At 52.4% G+C, this 27044-nt stretch overlaps 3 protein-coding genes across 9 annotated transcripts; 2 read left to right on the forward strand and 1 right to left on the reverse strand.

The window, feature by feature from the left end:
• The first annotated feature begins 1758 nt into the window (after positions 1 to 1758).
• Positions 1759 to 17081, forward strand: RTKN (rhotekin). 5 transcript variants are annotated; one of them, XM_045827657.1, is made up of 13 exons: positions 3588 to 3737; positions 3884 to 4526; positions 10071 to 10270; positions 12042 to 12103; positions 12198 to 12251; positions 12355 to 12472; positions 12694 to 12903; positions 13655 to 13749; positions 13843 to 13949; positions 14183 to 14311; positions 14993 to 15161; positions 15711 to 15815; positions 16403 to 17081. In XM_045827657.1, the coding sequence occupies exons 2-13, from the start codon at positions 4455 to 4457 to the stop codon at positions 16729 to 16731; spliced, it is 1650 nt and encodes a 549-aa protein (XP_045683613.1). In that variant the 5' UTR covers positions 3588 to 3737; positions 3884 to 4454; the 3' UTR covers positions 16732 to 17081. The 5 variants fall into 5 exon arrangements, with proteins under 5 accessions (XP_045683616.1, XP_045683615.1, XP_045683612.1 ...); XM_045827658.1 differs by having other exon boundaries at positions 3598 to 3737; positions 4232 to 4526; XM_045827660.1 differs by lacking the exons at positions 3588 to 3737; positions 3884 to 4526; positions 16403 to 17081 and adding exons at positions 1759 to 2473; positions 16216 to 16362.
• A 136-nt stretch (positions 17082 to 17217) lies between these two features.
• Positions 17218 to 20837, reverse strand: WDR54 (WD repeat domain 54). Of its 3 annotated transcripts, none has more exons than XM_045827663.1 (10): positions 20779 to 20837; positions 20194 to 20416; positions 19963 to 20025; positions 19500 to 19566; positions 19354 to 19407; positions 18912 to 19039; positions 17970 to 18070; positions 17709 to 17871; positions 17474 to 17548; positions 17218 to 17397 (listed from the first exon to the last, which is right to left on the reverse strand). In XM_045827663.1, exons 1-10 carry the CDS (start codon positions 20820 to 20822, stop codon positions 17266 to 17268), a joined length of 1050 nt encoding a protein of 349 aa, XP_045683619.1. In that variant the 5' UTR covers positions 20823 to 20837; the 3' UTR covers positions 17218 to 17265. The 3 variants fall into 3 exon arrangements, with proteins under 3 accessions (XP_045683619.1, XP_045683618.1, XP_045683617.1); XM_045827662.1 differs by having other exon boundaries at positions 20648 to 20789; XM_045827661.1 differs by having other exon boundaries at positions 17970 to 18118; positions 20648 to 20789.
• Positions 20838 to 20952: 115 nt separating this feature from the next.
• On the forward strand, positions 20953 to 26496 carry CUNH2orf81 (chromosome unknown C2orf81 homolog). Its single transcript, XM_045827953.1, has 4 exons — positions 20953 to 21234; positions 24426 to 24647; positions 24735 to 24965; positions 25112 to 26496. The coding sequence occupies exons 1-4, from the start codon at positions 21214 to 21216 to the stop codon at positions 26300 to 26302; spliced, it is 1665 nt and encodes a 554-aa protein (XP_045683909.1). The 5' UTR covers positions 20953 to 21213; the 3' UTR covers positions 26303 to 26496.
• Positions 26497 to 27044: the final 548 nt, after the last annotated feature.

Below are 27044 nucleotides of genomic sequence, written 5' to 3' on the forward strand. Positions count from 1 at the left end.
CTACTTCAAATTTGGAAAGACAGAGATACAGACATAAGTAAAAGAAAAAGTTGGAAATACTACACACCAAACCACTGGCATACTAGTAAATGTTTAACAAAAACTCTGGAGCAGGTTCGGGGTGAGCTCTTAAAGTGTCCACCTATTTCCATTGTATAAATACTTCCACCATGATCAATTTCAGATATGAAATCAAGACCGAGCTGGGAAGAGATGAGTAGTAGGTCACCATTACATAGTATTTCCACCATAGTTACTATAGATATAAACAACCTCAAGAAGTATTGGGAAAATGCAGTGAAATAATTAGAAGGTGATGAGTTTTGAGCAATTATCACTTTGCTTTAATAAAATGTATTTGTTTGTGAGTTTTTATAATTTAATGTTTAATTAAAGTTGTGTTTAACAACGAGAATGCACAATTCTGGAAAATTCAGCAGTTGTCTTTTATGAGCTAGGATGAAGCACCAAATTGTTTTGGTGTTTTTCTCTGATGGTAGGGAAAGCATGTTTTTGTTATTTATTTTTAGCTTTTTATTTATTTACTTTTAAAGATTTTATTTATTTACTTTAGAAGGGAAGGGAGGGGGAGAGATAAACATCAATGTATGGTTGCCTCTTGCGCGCCCCCTACTGGGGACCTGACGTGGTTGGATACCCAGGCATGTGCCCTGACTGGAATGGAGGCAGTGACTCTGGTTCGCAGGCCAGCGCTCAATCCTCTGAGCCACACCAGCCAGGGCTAACTTTTTATTTTTAAAAGGTAGGATTAGGCATGTTTAAAAACTCTATGTGTGTTTTAAATAAGAATTTTATTTTATTGTGTGTTCACCACCCAAAGTCAAGTTTCCTTCCATCCCCATTAATTATCCCCTCTCTAAACCCAGAATTTTTGTCAACAATCTGGTTAGGTTGTGGAGAGTGAAGTCAACATAGAGGAAAGAAGAGCCAGATGATGGGAAGAGACAGGATGCCTTTGGCATTGAATGAATGCCTGGGTCAAGCCTCAGCCAAAGCTGGCTGATGCACAATTTTTAAGCCATTTTAGTTCCTTAAGCCCATGAATTTTCCCTTTTGCTCAAGAAATTTTAAGTCAGGTTCTCTAAAATAATATTGATTAATTTGCTACGGTAGAGCAAGGCTAACCCGGGCTCTCTAAAGCTAAAAGCCGGTGTTTCTTTCGCTCCAGCCCACGTGCTGTGAAGGAGCCCTGCTCCCTCCATCTCTCCCCAGTAAGTCCTCAAGTCCCCGGGAGACTCCTCGTGTGTTGGCAGAGAGCTACCGTGATTCTCTGCCGTTTCTTTCTCACCAGGTTCTCTGGGGATAAAGAGGGGCCCCCTTTTTCTGCAGAAGCAGGGAGTGGTAACCCTGTCTCAGCCACCCAGCGGAACAGTTGGGAGATAACCGTTATGGACGCCACCGCACACTCGCCCTCCTAAGGCATTTAAGGTCTGGGCCCGGGGGCGAGGTGGCTGGCGCCCCATCCAAGGGCACAGGGTGCCGCACCTGCTCCTTTTTCTTCTCGGCTCCACTTACAGGGCACGTGTGCTAGGTGCTATGCTATGCACTATACGTTCATTCTCACGTGTAATTCTCACAGCAACCTGAAGAGTAGAGATAATTACTGTATCTCCATTGAACAGATAAGAAAACAAGCTCAGAAAGTTCAGTGACTGAGTCAGGGCGTCACAATTAGTAAGTGACAGAACAGGTTTCCAGGACTTGCCCCTTGAATTGTGGCCACTAGGGATGGGACTACAGACGGGAGGGAAGCCTAACTAGAAAAAGGGTCAAAGAAGAAACCTTTGGGACTGTAGGAAGTTGAAAGCGTCGCTTCGGAAGCTGCTTGGGGGTGAGACAGGGCCCGGCCCCAGGGTCCGGCCGGCGCTGCCGCGTGCCCCGCGGCGATCCGGGCGGCGGCGGGATTTTCCGGGCGCGGGTAGTCGGCCCTGCCAGGTGCGGCGGCGGGTGGGGCGGGGCTTCTCTGGGCCCGCCCTGCGCGCAGGTGTGGGGCCCGCGACCCCCGCCGGAAGGGACAGCGCTCCCCCCACCCCCGGCCGCGTTCGCGCGTCCTGGGGCGCCCAGTCCCAGGCAGGCTGCCGGGCCAGGCCCGCCGCGGAGGGGCTGAGAGGGCGCCTCGGGACTGGCCGCCCCGAACGGGCCTTTGGCGGGGGTGGCGGAGGAGGGGGCCGCGCCCTGCCTGGCCCAGGTGCCGTCTCCCGGGGCGGAGCTTGGGAACCCGTCGCCGGAGCTTCCCGGCGGGACCGGCGGGCGGGCGTCGAGGGACAGAAGCCGAGGAAGCGGGGCACAGCCGGGCGGCGCGGGCAGAGCACAGCGCGGGCAAACGCGCCGAACCGCCAGCATGTTCTCCCGAAACCACCGGAGCCGGGTCACGGTGGCCAGGGGCTCCGCGCTGGAGATGGAGTTCAAACGCGGCCGCTTCCGACTCAGCCTCCTCAGCGACCCGCCCGAGGTGAGAGCCCTGCGTCCCTTCGCCCCCGCGCGGCGGCCGCGCTTCCCCGGGCCCGCCGCGCCGCCCCCACCCGCGCGGCTGGCGCTGCAAGTCGGGCTCGGGCGCCCGCGCTGCGCGCTGGTCGGACCTGCGCCGCCCGGGACACCCCGGCCGGCACGGACGGCACGCCTTTGCCGGACGAACTTCGGGTGGCCTCAACCTTAGGGGTCCAGGCTCCGTTCCCAAAATGTGTCTGACGCCTGCCCGGCATCCCCGGGCCAGGGCGGCGGGCAGCGAGGCCGGCCCCGGCAGCGAGGCCCCTCGGCTCGGACGCCGGCCGCTCCGACAGCCCCGCGTCGCGGCCGTCTGGGCGCCTCCGCCGTCCGTCTGCGCTGTCAGGCCGCGCGGGCTCGGGCGCGCAAGCCCCCCCGCAGTCACTGCCCTGTCGGCTGAAGGGCCGCGAGGGTGTGTGTCCGGGGGCGGGACGGGGATCCCTTTCAGGGATCGGGGGCTATGTCCTGCACCCAGGCTGTCAGCCTCTTTTCCCGGGTCCTGAGAGCAGCCCAGCCCCTGGTTCCGCAGTCTCCTCCGGGCCCCGCGCGCTCCGGCGCCGCGGTCTGAGCCCCACCTGCAACTCCCTGACCGGGGTTCGGAGCGGCCGAGAGGCCGAGAGGCGACCGCTGGGAAGCTGTCCAAGGTCAGCTCTGCTTCCCTGCTGGGCCCGGAAGGGTTAAGCGAGGGGGCCTTCCTCCCGTCACCCTCTCTCCGCCGGCCGGGATTCCAGGCCTGGCTTCTGCCCTCCACCACCACCCCCGCCCCCAGCCCCCTAGCCTGCGCGGAACAAAGGCCCATTCACGCGCGTCCCGGTGTGGTGTCCCGGGCCTCCTCTGACTCAGAAGCGAGTGAACTTGGTGGAGAAGGCCCTTGTCGGGTCCCCCAAAAGCGACCCCGCCCGGGGCCAGCGTGGGAGAGTGAGGGGCGAGGCCAGGAGGAGGGGCCTTGGGAGCCGGGGCGGCCCCGGGACGAGCCCGGCCTGCGGGGGCCAGCGCTGAGGAGCCGGGGCGGAGCCGCAGGGCCCGGCCGGCCGCCCAGGGGTGTGCGACTCCGTAAACCCGTTGGCCGGGGGGTGGGGGGGTGGGGGTAGGCAAAGCTGCAGCTGGCTGGGAGTCGGTGCTGGTTTCCTGTCTGGAAGGGAAGGGGCCTGCAGAGGGGAGCGGGGGCAGCAACAGACAGGCACACCCCTGCCTTCCTCCCTCCCTCTTCTCCCTTCTGCTGGAAAAGAGAGGTAACTGTGAGCCCAGGGCGGGGCGGGCTGGACAGGGCCCGCACGCTGGAAAAGGTGGCCCTGGGGGCTGGGCCGCATTTACACCTTTGTCACACTCCCTGGGCTCACTCTCCCAAGTCCTCACCTCCATTCCTCTTCTTCCTCAGACTAAGCCAGAAACCCTCTCAGAAAGCTCCAACCTCCCGACAAACTCCAGGACCCTCTAGAACCTACGTGAGGCGGCCCTTCCCTGCCCCCTTCCAGCTGTGCCTGCCCCTCAGGCCCTGCAGGCACACAGACTCTGCGTCCACCCTGCCAGGGATGTGGGCGGAGGCTGGGGAGGGGCCAGAGTCGGAATGAAAGGGCCTTTTTCTTCCACAGCTGGGAGAACAGCTGCCACCACAGCAAGACTGGACACTCTGTGCCCAGAGTCCCCTCTGCAGCTGGCCTCCTCTCCTGGAATCCCACTTATTCTCACCTCACTTTCTTTTCCTTTCATGCCTGGCTCCCACCAGGACACTGGAACATCGGTAGGCAAGGAAAGTTTGTCACAGCTGTCAGAGGGGTCTAACAGAAGTACAGAGGGACAGGGGCAGCCTCTGCCCTCTGTCCAGGAGCTGCCCACCTCTTTCAAGACCAGGGGAGCAGTGGGAGGAGGAATTGTGGAGCAGTGTGGTGCCTGCCCACCCCTTCCCTCTGGAGGGGTTGACAAGGGAAGGGGCACTAGGGGACACAGAGATGCAGGACAGATTGCACATCCTGGAGGACCTGAATATGCTCTACATCCGGCAGATGGCACTCAGCCTGGAGGTAATGACCCCCACCCCGCAACCCCCATCCCCAGTGTACCTCTTTGGCATGCATCGCAGCCCCAGTCTCTGCCTAGCCCACCCCTGCTGGGGCTGAGGGGGGAGGGTGGGCCCGCCCCAAGTGGGAAGAGGAACAGGTGGTTCTGTATTTCCTCCGTTGGGTGCTGTGTGTGGATCCTGCTCAGTATTGCCAATCAGAGCATGTGCTGGCAACAGGGTCATCACACATCACCCCTTCATCTGGAAGCTCTGTGTGTGGGCATAGCTGTGCGTTCTGGGGCTGAGGGTCCTTTCAGGTATGGGAAGAAAAGAGGAGTTCAATTTGACAGAAATTTGTAGGAAGGACGTGACCTTCCTAGAGAAGGGGAAGGGACTCTGGGGCAGGATATAAAGATTTTGCTGGCCCTGGAGATGGCAGAGAACTGTTTATTCATTTATTTAAACACATTTATTGAGCAACTACTATATGCCAAGCTAGATCATGGGATCCCTTAGTGAACCAGACAGGAAAGGCCCATTCTACTGGGGAACAGACAATACACATGCGAATACATAAGTAATCTCACATAGTGACAGTATGATGAAAACAGGGATATAACTATCATGAGGTGTAGGGAGGGCACCATTAGATGGAGAAGGCTTCTGTGAGGAGATCGTCGAGCTGAGACCAGAAAGATGTGAAGGTATGTGAAGACGGGAGGAAGAGCTTTCCAGAGGCCAAAGCCCTTAAAGGGGGATGAGTTTCAGTTCCAGGGTGGCTGGAAGTAACTGGAGTTGAGCTCATGGGCAGGGACCAAACTACGCAGGGCCTTGAAGGCCATGACAAGACACTTAGATTTTACTCTCACTGTGATGTTGGCCCCTGGAAGGGCTTTACACAGGAAAATGACTCATCTAATGTTTTAAAATGATGGCTGCCGAGAATAGGCTAGGTGGGGTAGGGGTGGGAGAGGAAGGTTGGAAGGTGGGTAGCAGAAGACCACCAGAAAGGAGGTTGTTACAGCCTCAAGGGAGCAAACCTGGTGGTGCGGGTGCCAGTGCTCATGGTGGAGGCAAGAAGGGGTGGATTTCAAGTGTTGGTGGGTGGTCTGACAGGGCTTGCTGATGGGTTGGACGTGAAGGGCAAGGCAAAGAGAGGCTTCCAGGATGATTCCCAGGTGTGTAGCCAAACAACTGGTCAGAGTGGCAGTTGATTGAGATGGGGAAGACCGAGGAATTTGTGGAAATGGGCATTGGGACCAGGCAGGGGTTTTCTGTTGAGGGAGGTCAGAAGCAGGACCAGGAATGGCATTTTATTCATGGGTTGCCTCTCTGGGCCCCTACCCCGACTCCCTGGATCAGAGCAGACATTACTAGTCAGTCATCACTCTTTATTAGCAAGCCCAGGCATGGCCTTAGAGTCTTTCTCAGAGTAGCCTTTGCATAAATTGTGCAGGTTGTTTCCTTCACAAGGGCACAGGCAGAGTCAGGAGTCCTGACCTGGCTTTGGGCTGCGTTGGGAGGGGGCACCTTTATCTCATTTGCCAGTAGAGAGGGTCACCTTTTTCTAATGATGTGCAGAAAGGCGCTCAGTGAGCCTTTTGGTATTCTGACACTACTCAGTGTCCTGTGTTGGCACATGACGTAAAATCTGTTTGCCATTCCTTGTCCTTTGCACTGTCCATGTTACTAATTAATATAGCTACTTACATTTATACTTAAAACAAAATTAAATAAAAATTTAGTTCCTTAGTTGCTCTAGCCACATTTCAGGTACCAGAAGAATATTGATGGAAATCTCCATCATTGCAGGAGGTTTTATTTCTCAGAGCTGGTCTATGTTTTGAAATGTTTAAATTCTGCATCTCTCCTCCACCCACCATGTAATTTTTCTTCATGGCAAGTCTGCGCAAGTTCTGGGACTGGGGGGGGGGCTTAGATTTCACTTCTGTCACCTCTTCTTCGGTAATGGGCTGAGGGTGCTGTGTTTTCTCCATGAAGCTCAGCAGTACCCTCCTCTGCCCAAGAGGTAACCATTGATATTTAGGGATTAGGCAAGAGACAGAGTCATAGGAGAATAAATCCAAGAAGATTTTTCTGAAGGAGGCAACTTAAGCTGCAAGTAAAGGGGTGGTGGGAGCCAGAGAAAGTTTGTCTGTAACCACATCCTGGGCCCAGGGAGAGGTCAGACTCCCCACAGGATCCCCAGACCATACCCTGAGCAAGGTGGCATATTACCCCCGTTTACAAACTGAGGGTTTGGAGGTTAACTTCTCATAGCTAGTCAACTTCCTAAGTGAGGATTTGAACTTAGCCCTGGTGGATAGTTTGACGGGAACAGAAGGTGAAGCAGAGCAGGAAGTCAGGGACAGAGAGAGTGGGAGGGACAGGAAAGGATGTCCCAGGAGGGCCACATTAGTGTTTTGGGGTTTCTGCTCATTACTCATCCTTCTTCAGCCCTTTGGGTCCTGACCCAGGTCCCGCTGACATGCAATCGGGGCTCTTTCTCTGGAGAGTCTGGTGAAAATGCTGCCTCTTTGGGGAGAGAGGGTGTGTGGGTGGGGAGGGGGTAACAAGACGCTATCCCTGGAGTGGGTGGGGAGATGGGCGAAAAGCACAGAGATCTAGAAACTGCACCAGGATTCCTGAGATGCTCTCCCGGAAGAACGGGACTGGGATTTCTAGGCCGTGGGAGAGGGGTTTTAGGATCAAAGGGCTGGAGGAGGGGTGTCTGGGCCTTAAGACAGGCTCGTCTAGGCTGTGCCCAGCGATTTCTGCAGGCTATGACTCCAATTTATACAGTCCTCCTCCCCTACACTCCGGGGGAAGGGGTCACCTTGGAGGGCAACCGCACAGGGCAGGGGCCTCCCTCCCTGCCTCCTGCAGTTCCAGCGCATGCTGTGGCCCCGGAGCCCTTTCTGGGACAACAGGGCACTCCCGGAGGTGGTACGGTAGCACCGCGACTTGTCTCCGTGGTCCCACCACTAGGAGCCCAGGAGCCCGGAGCCTAGCATGACCAGGCTCTCAGTCGGACCGCGTACGCCCTGGAGCCCCTCGGCAGCTCTCGCGGCAGTTGGGAGCTGATGTCACCAGTACCCTGAGCGCAGCAGGCGAGGCGGCTAAGCGGGCACTCAGTGCATCTACCCGGACCAGTGCGCTGCGGACGCTGGGGCGTGGCACGCGCAATGGCCAGGGCTAGGGAAGGATCCGTGAGTGCTGGGGCCGGGATGGAGAGGCCAGCAAGGAGGGGCCTTGAGGATGCTTGCCCCCCCGCTTCCCCCGCCCCGCTTCACCCGTTGGGAATGTTTGTGGAAGAAGCTGGATGCAGAATGGGATGGGGATTGGCAAGCAGGAAAGATTAATAGAGGTGGGATCCTGGTGCAGACCTAGTGGGGCTGGGTGGAGCTGTGTAGTCTGGGAGGGCTTCCTGGTTGAGGAGGCTTTGGGACCAGGTTGTTTTTTTTCCTGAACGGTCAGGGAGGGGAATAGATGGATAGTGCTGAGGTAAGGGGTGATGAGAATCTGCAGGGAGGCTGGGCAAGGCTTTTGGAAGCAGGGGTTTAGGGGATTCAGGTCTTACAGACTTGAAGACTGGAGCCACCAGGGACCGAAGCAAGGGCACAGGGCGTGGAAGAGATCTGATATGGGAGAAGACCGGTTTTGGGTGGTCACATTCACACCCATCTCCAGCCTGATGCCCCCATTGGCTTGCCCCCTGAACTGATCTGTACATTGTCCTGGGGTTAGCCTACCTCCTCTCTGAAGCCTTCCCCATCACTCAGCCAGAAGCAAACAGGATGTATTTTCTGTGAGCATGTTTATGCTATGACATAGCACTTATAGAGCAGCCATTAATGTCTGCATCTCTCACCTCCCAGCTGCATTTTAAATGGATCCTTGGACAGCACAGGGACACTCCAGTGTCTTTTGGGCATATGCTACTGCTGCCAAAGTAGCATCACTAAAATGGGCATCTTCACCGTTCTGTGTACCCTGAGCTGAGCACTCTGCTCGTACTTTACCTTCCTGTCCCACTGAATCCTTTCAACCCTAGAATGTGGGGACTTACTTCCATCCTTATGTTATAGATGGGGAAACCAAGTCTCAGGGAGGATGAGTAAACTGCCCAGTGCTTTTCTAGTAAGTTCTTCCCATCTTCTCAAGACTGGCAGGGCTGTGACTCAAACCCACATTTGTCTTATGTCAAACTGGTGTTCTCCTCCTCTGTCCTATGCCTAGACCTCCAGGGCTCCTTTCTGAGCGTAGAAATTCCTGAGAATCCTGGTGTCTCCCCCAGTACCCCTCCTGTGGCCCTGTGCTCGGCCTGCTCAGCCCCTCACTCCTGACCTCCTGCTTCACCTGCTTTCCCATCTCTATTCCTTGCCTCTGTCCTCGCCTTCCCAGCTCAGAGGGCCAGCAGGTGCCAGACCCCCTAATTGGGAGTGTGTATGGGGTGAACTTTGCAGGTAGTGTGCTTTTTCTACACTGATCCCTTGCCAACTAGATGTTACCCCATGACTTGAGTCTTTAGGGTAACCCAGGGTGGCCTTTATTATGTGTCCGTTCCCTTTAGTTGGTGATTTCTTGCCCTGGCTGCACCTCAGAATCACTGGGTAATTTTAAAAAATGCACATGCCCCACTCTTAAAGATTCTTATTCTGCAAGTCTGAGGTAGGGCCTGGACCTTTTTTTTTTTAACTGGGAATATTTAATTTTTTAAAAAGGTAACATACTTTCCAATAGTACAGTAGTAAGGAGGGTACATGTAAATAGAGTACCATATCTGTTTCCCATCCCTGGCTCCCCGTGCTGCAGCCACTACTCTTTCATGTGTCTCTGTGTCTGTGTGAGTGAGCGTGTGCACGCTGTGCACACATGGTAGATGCAACAACACTGTTCTACTTTTCTCACTTCATATATTTTGAAGATGTTTTCACATCTGCACATTCTTAATGTCTGCAGTATTCCATGGCAGAGATGTGCTGTAACTTATTTTTACCTATCCCATTTTTTGTGAATTACAGTTAACATTAAATATTATTATATTAGTTTAGGTATAAGCATAGTGATGAGCCATTTATACAATCTATGAAGTAACCCCCCTCCCCCTGCCGCCCTGATAAGTCCATCGTGCTCTGACTTTAACCAATGCTCTGTTAAAGGACTTTTAATCTTGGTGTTTTAAAACAACACTGCAATGAATATGGCTTTGCCCACGTGTGTAACTATATCGGTAGGATAAACTCCTAGATATTGGGTAGCTGGATCAAAGGATTTGTGAATTTGTAGTTTTCATAGATTTTTTTTTTCCAAACTGCTCTCAACAGATGCTGAAGGAATGTATAATTCCCTCCATCAAATGCATGAGGGCATCCGTATTTTTACAAAACTGCTCTGATTATTCTTGGGTAGCTGAGGTTGAAACTCAACCCTTGCCCTTGAGGTACCTAAAACATTAGTTTCTTGTCAGTTTCTCCTGGGCCACCCCCCACTTGGGGGCTGGAGGGTGATTCTGCCTGTCCCCTGACTGACATGTCTTCTTCATCCTTCTCCCCACTCTGGCTAGGACACAGAGTTGCAGAGAAAACTAGACCATGAGATCCGGATGAGGGAAGGGGCCTGCAAGCTGCTGGCAGCCTGTTCCCAGCGCGAGCAAGCCCTGGAGGCCACCAAGAGTCTGCTGGTGTGCAACAGCCGCATCCTCAGCTACATGGGCGAGCTGCAGCGGCGCAAGGAGGCGCAGGTGCTGGGGAAGACAGGCCGGCGGTGAGCAAGGGGGAGGCAAGGTCTTCTGGGGGGTTAGTGGTACAGTGTGTGTGTATGTGGACCGTGGATTATTACCCTGAAGATGACCTTCTCCTATCAGGCCTGGAAGACACCTTGATGTTTTACCACCGCAGTGTGCTATGCAGGGGTACACTAGTGAGGAGCTAGGGCTAGACTCAGGAAAGCCAGGATTTCAGTGACAGGCTGGCAGTCTGAGGGAGAGTGATGCAAAAACTCTAATTTGCTAAGCCCTGCCTGTGATCTGGTGAGGTTATCTGGCTGGCTTCTAGGAAGCCAGCTTTCTCAAAGTCAGTTCACCAAATGATCAATTTGCTGAATGGTCAATTTGCCACAAACTGACAATACTTTATTGTTCTTGGGGCTCACCATCAGAGGCAGAGATTGGGAAAGGAAATAATAAAATATAGTTCAATAAGGGAAAGCCTACCCTTCACATAAATTAGATTGTGCATTCCAGAGGGCTCAGCTTCTTTCTGAATGTGAAACACAAGCTTCACTAACATTAGACTCTGCTGATCTGATAAATCTGCAGTGACATGGTTGAGGTGATGCTCTGTTAAAACTGAAATAGGGAGAAAATATTTGGCAAATTGATCATTCCAAGAAATGGCCACTTTTGGTAAATTGGTCATTTGTAAGACTGACCTCTGGCAAAGTAATCTGCTTGACCTACAAGGTTGAGCAGGAGAAGGCCCCAGCTCAGCCATGAAGGCTGAGACAAGGAGAGGTTGCCAGGAGCCCCCCAGAGCTCACCCGTGAAGCCACAGGGAAGGCAGAAAACCCACTCTATGCCTGTCCCATAGAGCTAAGGCAAGGGAGGGCAGGCAGGGGGACAGCTTCTACTATGAGTTTGATGTCTCCTGAGAGGCAGCCATCAATGGTTTCTGCCCTGTTCACAGGGCCTAGGCAGTGTGACCTGAGGTACACCTAAGTCTTTGACAGCTAACCACATGGACATCAGTGTCACATCATTTAGCTTAAGTCCTAAGTTGCTGATTTTATCACTGGCACTATGAATTAGTATGGGTAAACTGTCTATCATTCCCTTAGGAAGGGACATACCACATGAGTCCTGACAATGGGCTGGGGAGGCGGGGAAGGCCAGGGGTCTGGGGACTTGCAGTGGGGCACTAGGGAACGTGGGGCCCTGGGAAGGTGCAGCCTTTCTAACCGGGAAGGTAAAGGAGAAATCAGAGCTGAGGAGGAGGATAGTTTGTGGTAAATGGAATACAAATGTTCCCTCCTTGGGTTTTTTCCTTTCGTCAAAAACTGGTCCACTTGATTTTCCGGCTGACCCAGTACCCTCTTATATCTAAGAAGTAATAAGATGGTGGAGATGACCAGCATCTCTCTTATTGTGAAGTTAAAAAAAAAGCCTGCCAACTCCTTCAGGCCTGGGGTTTAATGGAGGAGAGCCCTAGAAAGAGAGCATCTCTGTGGACCCCTGTCCACTCAAGACCCACTAGTTCCTGGGAGGGGTTTGGGGGGATGGTCAGGGAGGGTGCTTGCAGGTGGCTTGGAGCCGAGCTTGAGCTCGTACTATGTGTGAGCTAGCATGCCTCTAGTGTCTGCAGCGACCTCCTGGGTTTAGTTGACAATTCAAACAGTCCCTCAGCCCAGCAATGTCAGCCTGGCTGGGGCTGCCTGGGCTGGGGGTGGGATGGGGTGGGTAGTCCTAGAGGCCTTGGAAACCAGAGCCAGGGTGGGTAGTGTTTGGAGGCCAGGCCAGCACACTGTGATTTGCCCACAGGCCTTCCGACAGTGGGCTGTCTGCTGAGCGCTCCCCCTGCCGAGGCCGGGTCTGCATCTCTGGTAAGAGCACAACTACCCCAGCCCCTGGTGCTCCTTGCCCAGCTACAAGATCTCTTGTCCCATCTCAATGTCTCTTCCTAACCTCTGCCCCTAGACCTCCGGATTCCACTCATGTGGAAGGACACAGAATATTTCAAGAACAAAGGAGGTGAGTTCCACACATGCTGGAACTAATTCAGGGGAGTGACCTGAGGCTGAAAGCTCCTGCTGGGCACTTTTTTTGTTACCTGTTTTGCCCTCTTTGTCCCCAGATCTGCACCGTTGGGCTGTGTTCCTGCTGCTGCAGCTAGGGGGAGACATTCAGGACACAGAGATGATCCTGGTGGACAGAACCCTCACAGACATCTCCTTTCAGAGCAACCTGCTCTTGTAAGTACCTCATCCATGTGGCTCCCTCCTCTTTCCATTCTGCCCCAGTGCTCTGATGAGGTAGCTACAGGGAAGGAAGGGAGGGAAGGGAGGAAAGGGAGTCAGGCCTTCCCTGTGGAGCTGTCTTGAACTTGTACCATATCCATCCCTCACCCCCATCTTTCATGCCTCTCTGGGCTTCCCCAGGACCATCCTCTTCTCTTTTTCCCACAATTCTATAGCACTGAGGCAGGGCCAGACTTTGAACTTCGACTGGAGCTGTATGGGGCCTGCGTGGAAGAGGAGGGGGCCCTGGCTGGTGCCCCAAAGAGGCTTGCCACCAAGCTCAGCAGCTCCCTGGGCCGGTCCTCTGGGAGGCGTGTCAGGGCATCACTGGAGAGTGCTGGGGGTTCAGGGAGCAGCCCCATCTTGCTCCCCACCCCGGCTGTGGGGTAAGGCCCTGCATTCCCCCTTGCCTGAAATGCCTATCCTGGCCATGTGTGACCTCTGAGCAGTGGGGAGCTTACAGAACCTACTTTGTACTGCTGCTAGGACCTACAGATAGAAATGTATGAGCAGTGGCCACGTGGCTGGGATTCACTCAGAGCTGGGCCTAAGCCAAATGAGATAAGCAATAGGAATGCAGGGAGAGCTAGGCTCTGGGGTCTTCATTTTCTTGCAGCAGCAAATGCATCTCACATGGATAGAACAGAGCACCCTGGCTGGAGGAGGGTAGCCTGGGCTCTGTGGCAGTGCCTACAGGAGTCTGGAAGCACCCTGTGGGACTACGAGGCCTCTAAGGAGCAGTTTGAGAACATCTAGGGTAATGACAGAATGCTGATTTTAGAGACAGATGTGGGTTCAAATTCTAGCTCCACCACCTACCTATCAAGCTATAAATTATGGGCAAATTTCTTAACCTATATATGCCTCCAGCTGCCTCATCTATTAACTAAAGAATGCTGTCCAGGGTTGTCATGGGGATACAGTAGGATAACATATATAAAAAGCACGGAAGCTGGCACATAGCAGGAGCTTAGTAAATGTTTATTCCCAACCTCTGTGGGGTAGGCAAGCTAGTTTTCCACGTGGCCGTCTAATAATGGGGCAGATCTGCTCGGCACTATGTGTAGCCCCTTCCCCCTAACGTGGCCCTCGTGCTCTCCTCACCTGCTAAGGCCCTCTTCTCCATGTGCCCTGCAGTGGTCCTCGTTACCACCTCTTGGCTCATACCACGCTCACCCTGGCAGCAGTGCAAGATGGGTTCCGCACACATGACCTGACCCTTGTCAGCCATGGTGAGTGTGGGTGACGCTGGATGGTGGAAAGAGGAGCTGTTGGGTGGTCTCCTCCTCATTCTTCACCCTCACCCTGCACTTGCTCTCCCCCAGAGGAGCACCCTGCCTGGCTGCCCCTTTATGGCAGTGTGTGTTGCCGCCTGGTGGCTCAGCCTCTCTGCATGACCCAGCCTACTGCAAGTGGTTCCCTCAGGGTGCAGGTGAGGGCCCCTGAGGGAGTGGAAGGGAACTGGGAGAAGGCAGAGGAGATCTGGCTCACCTGGGAATCTTAAAAACTACTAAAACATCAAGATATGGGAGGGACGAGGGGAGTGGCAAGACAAGAGGAGGCTCAGATGCAGGGGGCCAGGAAGGAGCAGACTCTTGATGGATGGATGGGAAAGAGGGTGCTGGGAGTGTGATTCCCCCAGGAAACCTTGCATCATCTATGCAGCAAGCTGGAGCTCGGCAGGGCTGGGCACGAGTGCATGGAGTCCTGAAGGGCACGAACCTCTTCTGTTACCGGCAATCTGAAGATGCAGATACTGGAGAAGAGCCACTGTTTACTATTGCGATCAATAAGGTGATGGGTCCCTGGTGGTCAAGCAAGTGGGTGCTGGGGCCTGGAGCCTCTCCCTCAGGCCCCAGGAGGGTGAGTGCAGACCTTAGAGAGAGCAAAGCCTCCTGCTCCTTACAGCACCATGCCCACCTCCAGGTCTGGGAATGCTGACCATGTTCTTCCTGACCAGCATCACTGGAAAAGGGCCGTCCCTTCTGCTTACCAGCCTGAGTCCCTGCCAATTCTCAGAGAGGGTTCTACAGCCAGTTTAGGATTTTTCATCTACCTTCCACCTTCCCTCTCAGATTCTAATTTGCATCTACTCTACCTTTTCTAGATTTCCTCTCCCAACTCAAGTCTAATGACTTGTTTCCTAGCCCTTTTGGTGACTTTACTGCAGATTTTTATGGAAGTGGTGAGGGACATTAGGCCTCAGCATTCCTGCCAGCCTCTGCGCCTTCCTCTGCCCACCTTCTTTCCCAGTCTCAGTCTGCTTCTTTTCCCTGACTGAAGATCATCTTTCTCATACTCAGTCCCTTCCTGCCATTCCTTCCCACTCTGTTCAGTAGGACGCAAATGAGAGGGCGTGGTAAAAGCCCCACAAGCTCCTCTTTCTAAGGCAGGCATGATGAAGCCCACATGAAGTCACTGCTGACTTCTATGACCAACATGGAGTTGGAAGAACACCCTTTTTTTCTCTTGCAGGAGACTCAAGTCCAGGCAGGGGAGCTGGACCAGGCCATAGGCCGGCCCTTTACCCTGATCATCAGCAACCAGTATGGGGAGGACAAGGTGACACACACCCTTCAGACAGAGAGTCGGGGAGCCTTGCAGAGCTGGATGGAGGCTTTGTGGCAGCTTTTCTTTGATATGAGTAAGAGGGGGCTACGCTGAACCTTTGGGAAGAACTGGGGTTTGTTACTTTAAAAAAAAAAGATTTTATTTATTTATTCTTAGAGACAGGGAAGGGAAGGAGAAAGAGGGAGAGAAACATTAATGTGTGGTTGCCTCTAGCGCATCCCTCACTGGGGACCTGGCCCAGGCATGTGCCTTGACTGGGAATTGAACTGGTGACCCTTTGGTTTGCAGCCAGCACTCAATCTGAGCTACACCGGGCCTGTTACAAGAATATGTGAAAAGCCCTGGTTGGTGTGGCTCAGTGAATTGAGTGCCAGACTGTGAACCAAAGGATCACCAGTTTGATTCCCAGTCAGGGCACATGCCCGGGTTGCAGGCCAGGTTCCCAGTAGGGGGGTTCAAGAGGTACACATTGATGTTTTTCCCACTCTTTCTCCCTCCCTTCCCTTCTCTAAAATAAATAAATAAATAAAACCTTAAAAAGTGGAAGGAAATGTAGCAGGAGCAGTGGAGGGTAGCCTGGCTCTTTCAGTCCTCCTCCTGTCCACCCCTGCTCTTCCTCCAGGCCAGTGGAAGCAGTGCTGTGATGAAATCATGAAGATTGAAACCCCTGCTCCCCGGAAACCACCCCCAGTACTGGCCAAGCAGGGATCCTTGTACCATGAGATGGGTGAGTGAAAGTATACTTTGGGAACCTGATGGGAAGTGGGCCTGGAGCTTTAAGGGAACTCAGATCATGGAAACAGACCAGAGGTACAGCTTGGACTAAGGCAGAGCTCTCGGGACTCAAGCCCTACCCAGTCCTGTTGAGTTCCTTTCTCTCCTCTAACTCTTCGTAGAATCACTTCCACTAAAGTTCAAAACAAAACCCCAAAGAACCAGATTCATTTCATGGATTTCTTTCCTAATTTCTTCTTTTTTGTTTCCCTTTCTGCATGTGGATGTGGATTCCTGTCTCTTCCTCTGACCTTCACTTGCTTGGCACTGCTTTCATTTTCCTCCTTTCTTGACTTCTTCACCCACTTTTGCCCACCCCCACCCCTGTCCACCCTGCAACCTGTATCCCACAGTCTTATCAGAGCCTGTGGCTCCAGGGGGCCCAGGTGAGGGGCTGCTACTGCAGGATAATGAAATCTCAGCCGAGATACAGGCTCTGCTTTCCTCCTATTACAGTGACAGGTGATAGTCAGGGCTAGGTAGGCCTAGGGCCTCAGCTCTGACTAGCCCCCTCCCCTCAACCCCTTCCTGGTGCCACAGCTATTGAGCCTCTGGATGACATCGCAGCCGTGACAGACATCCTGGCCCAGCGGGAGGGCGTGAGGCTGGAGACGCCCCCACCCTGGCTAGCCATGTTTACAGACCAGCCTGCCCTGCCTAGCCCCTGCTTGCCTGCCTCAGTGGCCCCAACCAGGACCCACCCCCTACCCTGGGGACGTCCCCGAACATTCTCCCTGGATGCTGCCCCACCAGACCATTCCCCTGGGGCTTCCCGCTCAGTTGCTCCTCTTCCCCCACATCGATCCCCACGATCCAGAGGCCTCTGCAGCAAAGGCCCGCCCCGCACTTGGCTTCAGTCACCAGTGTGAGAGAAAGTCGCTGGCAGTGGGATCTGGCCAGAAGAGGATGACCTGTGCGCAGCTGGGCTCTTGACCTGGCACTATCTGTAGCGGGTTGGCCAGCTTGGCCCCTTCCTCAGCTGGACTGGGGGTAGGTTGGGGATGGGGAGCAGAAGCCTCTTAAACTACGATGGCCATGGTGCTGAGGGACTCATTCCCGGGGCTGGCTGGGAACCCTAAACCTTTCCTGGGAGAAAACTGGAACCAACCCTGCCCTACCTCCTGAACTAACCAGCTTTGAGGATGGCACTGAAGCACGCTGGGAGGGAACACACCTCCCTTGTGACTCCCGCATCAACCATTAAAATTATTTAACAGCAGCCTTTACCTAGTTCTTGATGATAGATTGCCTCTCTGCTTGGTCTGGACCTGCCCCATCCCCTCTTCCCTGGAGCTTAGGTCAGCAGTTGTGAAGGATGACTCTGATGCCGAGTGATTAGACAAGGGCTAGGTGGAGAAAATACTTTATAAATACCACAGGGAGAAAGGAGGGCTTCTCTGCTCTCACACACTGCTGAATCTCAGGATTTCAGTGAGGTCGTAGCCAGTCACAGCCAAAGAACTGCCGGAGGGATCACAGAATTGGGCACCACACACCTGAGTGTCAGGCACACATTCGCCATGACAGTGTTCCACCTGGGGGAAGAGAAGGCTGCTCAGGGCCTACTGCCCTATGCTTGGGCCCCCACCCTACTCATCTCTCCACACACACCTCAATGCAGCCATTCTTTAGATTTCTGCTCAGCTTCCAGATGTGTACAAAGGTGTCCTCGGCCGCAGAGAGTAGCTATTAAAAAAAGGCAGTAGGACAAGTGGGAGTCAGAACGTGTTGACAGGAGTGGTAGAGGCTGGAGCACTGGCCCAAGTGGCAAAGACAAGCCTGTAGGGTTCCCCTCAACACCCAGCACCAAGAATAAGGGTATGTAGGGATGGAGGAGGAGACTGACCTTGCCCACCATCGGAGCCAGGTCCAGGGCACAGATGGCCCGGGCGTGGGCGTTGATCTGGGCGTGCAGAGTTCCTGTACTGGCCTCATATAGACGCAGTTGCCCATTCCCATAGCCTGCTGCTACAATCCCCTGCCACAGCTGCACGGAGGTGCATGGGGCCCTGCAAGGGCAATGCCCCACTTTGATTTCTCCAGACACAAGGCCCCTTCCCACCTTGAAGCTGCTTCAGGAAGGCCTCAGCCCCTTTGCCTCACCTACCCAAATCCTGGAATTCGGGTCAATAATTTGAATTCAGGACCTGACCGCCAGACACACAGCAAGCCTGAATCATCTGCCGTCACCATGTCAGCAAAGCAGTCCTGAGGGGAAAGGCAGGGTGAGCTCTTTCCTTTCTCCCCTGCTGGGTCCTGTATACAGGGGAAGGGAGGTAGTATTTGCATTTTTACCTCTCTAGGGAAAGCAAAGATATGAAGCCCTTACAAACTGGACCCAAGGTTCCCTCAGGAAGCATAAAATGCTTTCCTTGCATTTCTCAATCTCCCCACCCTCTTTTCCCATATACACCATATGTTAGGAGGGGGTATATAATTGTACTCAGTGGATGGATGATGAAACGAGCACCACAGTATTATGACCTCCTGGAGGTCTTATAGTGAGCCAGTCCCAGGCATAACTAGACTCAGCCTCTTGACCCCCAACCCCAGGCAGCCAACATAGCCCATGGACCCAACTCTGGGCCAGATTCAGTAGAGGATATGAGCTAGAAGATATGAACCATGTTCTCAAGAGGTTTGCAATCCAATTAGGCACAGAAGAGCTGTCTTTGAGGACAGTACAAATTCAGGGTTTAGCTAAGGGAGATCAATTGGAGCTGGAATAGTGGGAAGGCTTCCTGGAGAGGGTGGCACTGGAGGTGTAGGACTTGCCCAAGTCCAGAGAAGGAAGCTGCACATATCAGAGCTGGAAAACCTTTTAGAAACCATCTGTCACAACCCCTCAATTTACACCAGTATTGAGAAGTGTTAGTGAACTATTAAATGCCACGTAAATATAAAGTATCCCTGGCTTCATTATTGCACCTGAGGATGCCGAAGCCTAGGAAAGTGCTTCAATTTGCCCAAAGTCATCCAGCTGCTTAATGGCAGAGCTAAGACTGGCATCCAGGCCTTCTACCTCCCAAGTTGGGAGGCATCCACTCACCTGTTCCTGGGCAGGCTGGCTGGCAATGTCTGTGACTGATGTCAGGTGCCCGGCCAGCTCTTCACTCAGTACAATGTTGGGACCCTTGGCTGGGATATCAAATACCAGTACCCGGCCTGACCACGTTCCTGCAGAAGCAGTGAGTGCTAGTCCTCCTGAGTCTCCAGTCATCACACTTAGCACTCCCTCCATCCCAGAAACCTTAATAACAAACCCACCTCTCACCACTCTTAACAGTCCTAGCCCTCCATGATTACTCTTATTCTATTCCACCCTGCCTCTCTGAACCCATCCATGGCTCTTTGGAGTCTCTAACGCCCCCTTCACTTCCACCCTTCCCTCTAACTCTCCACAATATCCTCAGACCTTCAGCATCCACCAGGCCAAAGCCCACACCTTTATACTCCAGCACCCCCCAATGCCCTGCCCTTGGCCCCCTCACCCACACAGATGAAGTGGCCACTGGAAGCAATTCCTCGGGCAAACACAGCCTGTACTGAGTATAAAAGGGTAACACAATTAGAAATAGTACTTCCTCCAGCTCCAGGTAATACCCCCTACCCACACCCAACTCGGTCCTGCAGGTACCTGGAGAGGCATCTCCGGAGTCCAGCGCATGCCAGTAGACCATGACAGAGCCATCAGACTCATACATCTGGAAGACGAAGGCAAGGGCAGGAGTACAACCCAGCTATCCTTTGCTGTGCTCTGTGCTGAGTATGTCACATACTCATGTTAGCCTTAGCCCAGTAAATTCTCAAAACAACTTTGGTTGGTAGGTACTACTTTTTTCCCTATTAACAGAGGAGGACACTGAGGCTCTGATAAGTTAACTAAATTGCCCAAGGTCTTACAGCTAGCAAAAGGGCAGATGTTGGAGAAGGTACTTGGAAATTTAAAAAGATAGAAGGAATGAAGGTAAGAAAAAGGGAAGAGTGTGCTAAGCATGTGTAAAACCTGGGAGTGTTAGAGGCAAATGCAGAAGGGTTTTGGGAACTTAGAGAGGAGTTGAGAAGACTAGTGCAGGAGGGCAGGAAGGTCCTCCTCTTACCTGTATTCCTCTATGTGAAGTGAGTACCAGCAATACTCGGAAGGGAAGGACACACCAATGGACCTGGAAGGAAGGTGGATCAGAGTAGGGAGAAGTAGTCAGCAGGGAACCTGAGGACCCGGAGGAACAGAAATTCAGAGGGTTAGGGAAAGCCTATTCCTTGAGGTTTAGGGAGGAAGGGCAGGGGTTAGGACTTGGTTCAGCAACACCACTCTCAACTCCATGCCTCACCTGGGTGATAAGTGGGAGGCTCACTCCAGCTCTCTCCTTAGCGTGGAGCTGGCGCTGGGCCAAGGGCACACCCTCAGGAGCAGCGCTGACAAGCTGGGCGCTGGGTCCATGGACTACCCCAAAATGTGTGAGGTTATGGACCGGCAGCTGCAGCACACTGAGGTTGTTGCAAAGGGCGGCAGCCGAGCCTCGAAGAGGGATGGAACGCTCCCGGCGGAACATCCTAGGGGAGAGACGTCTGAATCACCAAAACCTCAAGGATAAACAGAAGACAGCAATGATTCGTGCTGGGGGTGGGGGTGAGGATGCTGTTATGCTGTAATGGAGCTCCCGAGGACGGTGATAGGGGGGTCTGGCATCAGGAGGGTCTCGTGGAGCAAGAGAGGGGGGCCCCAGGGCTGAGTCATGGGGCGATGGTGGAGATCCTGGAGAAGGAAGGGTGATGGTACGAGACCTGGTGGCTCAAAGTGCTCGAGCCAAGGCGGATTGAAGTAAGGTAGTTCCCAGGCTCTTCCACCCTCGGTTTGGCTCCCCGAAGCCCCGGCCCGGGTCAGAGGTCACATCCTGAGCCCCAGGGCCGCTTGCCAGACTCTAGGATCTTTCCGTCCCTCCGAATCCTCCGCCACCATAGAAACAACGCACGTACGCAGGCCGTTGGGCGGGGCGAGCACAAACGTGCGTAGCGCAGCCAGCGCGGTTCGGTTGCCGAGGTAACTGTGGGAGGAGCAAGCCACCCGGCGCAAAGGTTGGTTGCTGGGGCGACTGTTTGGCGGCGGCGTTGGCGGCGTCAGCTGCAGCGGTAGCGGCAGCGGCGGCGTCAGCGGCAGCGGCAGCATAGGGTCAGGAGCTGTTGAAACAGCGAGGTTGGAGCGACAGCGGCGGTGATGGCGCATGAAAGCTCGGTAGGCTTCAGTTCAGCTGGGGGTTCTCCAGAGCCGGGATTGGCGTTTCAGGTTGGTGTCGGAAATCGAGGGCCAGCCCCGCGTTATCTGGTGCCCACCCAGCTCCCGGACGTTCAAGATGACCGAGGAATCCACTACGGTACTTGGCAAAAAACCTACACTTGCATCACGCCCATTTATACACTTTACCACACAATGGGAAGCTGAGGGGAAAGGCCAAGAATAGGAGTGACTTTGGAAACAGCCAAGTCTCTTAACACTGAAGTACCCATTTAAATGGATTAACCATACTTGGTCAGGATTTGGGGGAGTTGTTACCGATTTCGAGAGTTTTACGAGGAAGAATTGGTTTAAACAACAACAACCCTGAGGCTGCACTTGAAAACAAAATTGTTTTTAGAACAGGAAAATTTAAAATAAAACATTGGAAGAACCTTTGTGGAACTATGTGCTCTGGCCTTCCTGACTATCACGGGTCTCACAGGGGAATCTTGGAGGAGAAGTCTAACGAACCGGCTTTCCTCTGCCAGTCCTACCTGCCCTGCTCTAACCAAGCCTGCTTTGGGCCATTCCCCAGATTTGCCGGCAGGGCTGTTCTCACTAACAAAGAGGGAAAAGGCGGCTTAAGGGATTCTCAGTTCCGTGTAAAGTCTAGAAAACACCAGATTTGAGGGAGAATGAATTTGGGGGAACATCAGGTATGAGTCAGTAAGCTTGGGGGTGAAGAGGCAAAGGTTTGGGAAGATTACATTTGGAGTTAAATTTTGGAGGGAACCAGGTTTACGTAGACTCTTGTGGGGAAGTGAGGAGGCTCCAAAGAATCTGCTAGTGAATTCCTATGCCCTGAAATGAATTTTTGGGACTAGTCTTTTTTCTTTTTAAGTAGAATTTTCATGATTATAAAGGGATACAATCTTATTGTAAAGAACATACAAAGTAGAGAAGAGCATAGGAAAGAAACACGCCCACTGTTACAGTTTTGGTGTTTTCTTTTTTCTTCAACACATACAGGCTTACATTATCTGAGATCATACATGATATATAATTTTGTATCCTGCTCTTTCATTTAACATTACATTCTAAGTATTTTTCTATGCTCTTGCAAATTCTTCTTAAGGATTACCTTTAATCATTGCATAATATTCCATCATACAGATAGTGCACTATTAGCTATTCATTCTCTTTTTATTAGACATGTTTTGAATATTCTACTATTATCACACCCAGGAAATATGTCAGAGAATATATTTTTATTTTAAAGGCTTTTGAGTACATTTATAATACTAGAATTAGTATTTTTGAAGGTTAGACATGTTTTCAAGTGTTTACTAGTCCCCTAATAGTTCTACTTTATGTCCTTTGCTTATTATTATCCTGGGATCTTATGATTTTTTTTTTATTTTACATGAGTTTTTAATATATTGGGAGATAATTTATATTTGTTACAAATGAAAGGTGGGGCAAAGTAGGTTTACAGTTGTTTGTATGGAAAATAGTACAATAATAAATAATAATACAAGAATAAACTCTGTTTTTTGTGTATTCACAACTGTAAACCCACTTTGCCCCACACTGTACTTTTTGTTTGGGAAGCGGTGTAAAGTCAAGTTCTAGAATCAGACCTGCACGTGAATTATCACTCCACTGCTTCCTTGCTGTGTGATACTGGGAAAATTCTGTAAAATGTAAAAAAATAGTAAGTCTAAGAAATGTAAGAATCTAGTCAAGACAATGTATGTGACTATTATACTTTCAGTACCAGAAAATAGTAACTACCAATATCAGGTTGTAAATTAGGAATGTTTATAAAAATAAATAAAGGAAAATTTGACCTTGTACATATATACCCATCTACCTATTTCTTTATTATTCTTTTTACATATTTTAAATAATTTTGCTTAGAGGGGGAAGGGAGGGAGAAATAGAGGGAGAGAAACATCAATGTGTGACAGAAACATCCATAGTCTGCCTCTCACACACCCCTAACTAAAGGACCTGGCCTGCAACCCAGGTATGTCATACAACTGGGAATTGAACCAGTGATGTTTTGGTTTGCAGGCCGACACTGAAGCCACTGAGCCACACCAGCCAGGGCTATTCTTCTTCTTTCTTCTTTCTTCAAGATTTTACTATAAGAGGGAGAGAAACATCAATTGGTTGTCTCTCATATGCCCCAACTGGGGAGAGCTGGCAACCCAGGCATGTGCCCTGCCCAGCCCAGGAATTAAACCAACAACCTTTTGTTTTTTGGGATGATGATCAACCAACTGACCTGCGCTAGTCAGAGCTCTTCATTATTCTTACAGTTTTTTCTTACCCAGAGATTATATGAGAAGTTAATCTATTTTTCCTGCATTTTATTTTTTTGTTTATACCTTTGTTTTATTTGTGTATGTGTTTATCCTTTAATCCTTCTAGAATTTACTTCTTTAAAATTTTTAAAAAACATTTATTGGTTTTAGAGGGAGAGGAAGGGGGAGAGAGAGAGAGAGAAACATAGATTTGTTGTTCCACTTATTTATGCACTCACTGCTTAATTCTTGTATGTGCTCTGACCCTGGCGGGGGTGGGGGGGCAGAGGGGGCAGGCAGTGGAACCCAAACCTGGGGCATTGGGATAAGCTTCTAACCAACAGAGCTGCCTTGCCAGGACCATCTGGAGTTTATTTGGATATATGTTGTGAAATAAAGATCTAAGTTGATTTAAGGGAGGGGGAGGAGACTTTAAACAGCACCTATTTTTTTAAAGATTTTATTTATTTTTAGAGAGAGGGGAAGTGAGGGAGAAATAGAGGGAGAGAAACAGATCAATTGGTTGCCTCTTGTATGCCCCCAACCAGGGACCTGGCCCACAACCCAGGCATGTGCCCTGACTGGGAATCGAACCCATGACCTTTTGGTTTGCAGGACAATGTTCAATCTACTACACCAGTCAGGGCAAAACACCTTTTACTTCAGCACCCATATATTGATTCACCTTTTTCAAGTTATTTGACCTCTCAAGAACTTAGAACATTTTGTACTAATGCAAAGAGCAAGGACCGTGGAGTGGGATGTATAGCCTGGGTTGACTGTGTGATCCCAAGCAAGTGCTGGTTAACTTGTGTCAAGTTTCAGTGAAGTGGGCTTAGTGAGCTGTTATGAAAATTAAATTAGCTAGGTCAAACGCCTGAAAAGCATCTGCCACACAGTAGGTTTTTAGTAAATTGTCCCTTTCAAAAGGCTTTTTCTTCCTACTAGAGAACTTGAGAAAGCTTCCTCCTTGCCTATAGTTGCTTCTCTCTTCCATTCCTCAATTTCCTGCCCTGATTGTCCTATTCCTTTCCCACAGAAGCAGGTCCGGGACCGCGGGGTGACCAGATCCAAGGTGGAAAAGGCACGGCCGCCTACTGTGCCTGTGCCGCAAGTGGACATTGTTCCTGGGCGGCTCACTGGGGCTGAGTGGATGGCGCTCTCGGCTCAGGAGGAGGGCGAGGACGTGGTGGGGGACATCTTGGCAGATCTGCTGGCAGGAGTCATGGACTCTGCCTTCAAAGTCTACTTGACCCGGCAGGTGGGCCTGGATCTGGGTCCTCCCACTCCCCACTCTGCAACCTCTTCCTGCCCCTTTGAGACCTTCTCCTGCCTCCCTCCTCCACAGTGCATTCCATTCACTATCAGCCAGGCTCGGGAGGCCATGCTGCAGGTTATTGAGTGGCGCTTCCTGGCCCGGGAAGGAGAGTCTGCAGTGGCTGAGGACCCCACGTGGGGCGAGGCGGAGGACGAGGATGAGGAGCCATCCGCAAGCACAATGGATGCCTGGGCTCAGGGATCTGTGCCCGTGCTGCAGGTGCCAGCCTGGGTGGGGCTGGAGGAGACCTTCCAAAGCAAAGTAAGCCCAGTTCCCAGCTCCCTCCAACCCCCACCTCTATGCCCATTGCATCTTCTTTTACCTTAGGGCCCCTCTTGACTCCTTCACCCTTAAGTCCTTTCTCCTTTTCTGACTTCTCATTGCCTGCCTCTGGGGCATTTCTCCAGGACCAAGGTAGCATGGACCAGATTCCTTTAGAAAGATCGTGGATGGATAGAGGCTTTGATGAGCAGATGGAAACGCTGAGAGACACCCCCGGCTCCCCACCCAAACCGGATCTGTTTCAGGAGGCAGGGCCTGGGGGTCCTTTAGAGGAACTAGAAGGCCAGGGAGAAGGCAACCTTTCTTCAGCTGGGTCCTTGAACACGAGTCTCCAACAGTCATTGTCTGTGGAGATGGTGGAGATGGTTCCCACTGGCAGTCCCAACCCTTCTTTGGAGCTGTCCCAGGTAGCCAGCTCCCAGGAATCTGCCGAGAGGGCACGGCCCCACAGCTCCCAGTTTTCGATAGAGGACTTCTATTGCACACCAGAGTCGCATGCTGCTGAGGACCAGGGAACACTGGAGGAGGAGGTGCCTCGCACAGCCTCGGGCCCCACCATGCTCAGCCACTTCGCGTCCTTCCAGCTGCAGCAGCCCTGGCGCACGGACTTCCAGCCGAGCGTGCTTCCCTACAGGGCGCACCGCAAGGCAGCAGCGTGGGGGCAGCTGCCTGCACTGGGGCGGCTGCCTGCACTGGGGCGGCTGCCGTGCCGCTCGGTAAGCCCAATAGTTGAGATTGTGGATCCAGGTTCTGAGGTGGACTCCATGGGAATCTACCGCAGGCGCCAGCGGGTCAAGAAGACGGAGACCTTGGCCAGACGCCCAGCCACTGGCCCCAGTTTCGGAGTTTCCGCGGCAGCTTTCTGCCCATTCCCTCCGTCCTGTTCTTTTCCTGCCTTGGGCCCCGGCCTCCAGATTCTCCCTTTAAGCTTAGGCCAGTCAGAGGAGCCCTTGCTCACACCCGAGAACCGCTTTCTTGAAAGGCACCTGGAGCGCCCCTGCCACACCAGCCCCAACCTGTGGCCAGGTGCGAAGTGGCCCAGGGGCTGGGAGCGGGAGGCCGAAATGCTAGAAGAGCTGTGGGCTGGCCGCAGCCGTATACCTCCGCAGGGCCTGGATCCTCACAGGTTGCCTTATTCTGAGCCCCGCATCCTTGAGGCCACTTCCCAGGTGATGTGGAAGCCTCTGTTGCAGCCAGAAACCTCGAAGCTGGTTCCCGGTGTAAGCATGTGGAAGCCAACCACTCAGGAGCTGCTCAGCTCTGGTACACCCCAGGAGGAAGACAAGGAAGGCTGCACCTCACCTCCCACTGAGTAGCACCCCATCCAGACCGGTGCCCAGAAACCCAGATGACCATGGCACAGCTAATGAAGAACTGAGCCCCCTAAGTGCCGTCACTCCCCTCCAAACCCCTGCCCCATTCTGAGTCCTGAACCTCAGCCAGTGGGAATCCTACATTCCTCTGTCTGCTTGCCAGAAATAAACACCTGAGTTGCCTTAGAATTGGCCTGATATCTCTATTGGTTTCTTCCAAAGATGGGTATTTGTAACCGGAAGACACACTGGTGTTCGGGCTGCCTGCCACTACCAAATCCAATAAGCAACGACAGCGATTGAATCTTTTATGGGCGCTTTATTCAGATGGCCAGTGATCCAAGAAGATGGCGGGTTCCTACCCTAACCATCTTCCCTTCTCTTTCCTGGCCAGACCTTTTATAAGGGGGTTGGGGAGGACAAACAAGGTGCAGTGAGGGCTTTGAGATTCAGAAGCTGCAACATTCCTGTCCTGGGCAATTAGCTGTTTCCAAGGGGGAAGGGTGGTTTTCTGCTCTTCCTGGAACAAAGGTTCGGATGTCCCCAGGAGGTAATCTATCAGTGCTCCAGGAGTTCGGCTGCTTTTCCCAGGAGCCAGGATGGGCCTTATCTATAGTTTCTAAACAAAAGCTTAACAAACACATTACTTGCTAGACTTACAGCTTTTTATCTTAAGCTAAAATTTTCCAAGTCTTGAGTCCCCTATCATATTTTCACTGAACTGGGGAGTGAAAGGTTTTCTTAG

The sequence above is a fragment of the Phyllostomus hastatus genome, unplaced genomic scaffold, assembly GCF_019186645.2.
Source record: "Phyllostomus hastatus isolate PE091 unplaced genomic scaffold, TTU_PhHast_1.1 phas_scaffold_78, whole genome shotgun sequence".
In the NCBI taxonomy this organism is placed as follows: Eukaryota; Metazoa; Chordata; class Mammalia; order Chiroptera; family Phyllostomidae; genus Phyllostomus; species Phyllostomus hastatus.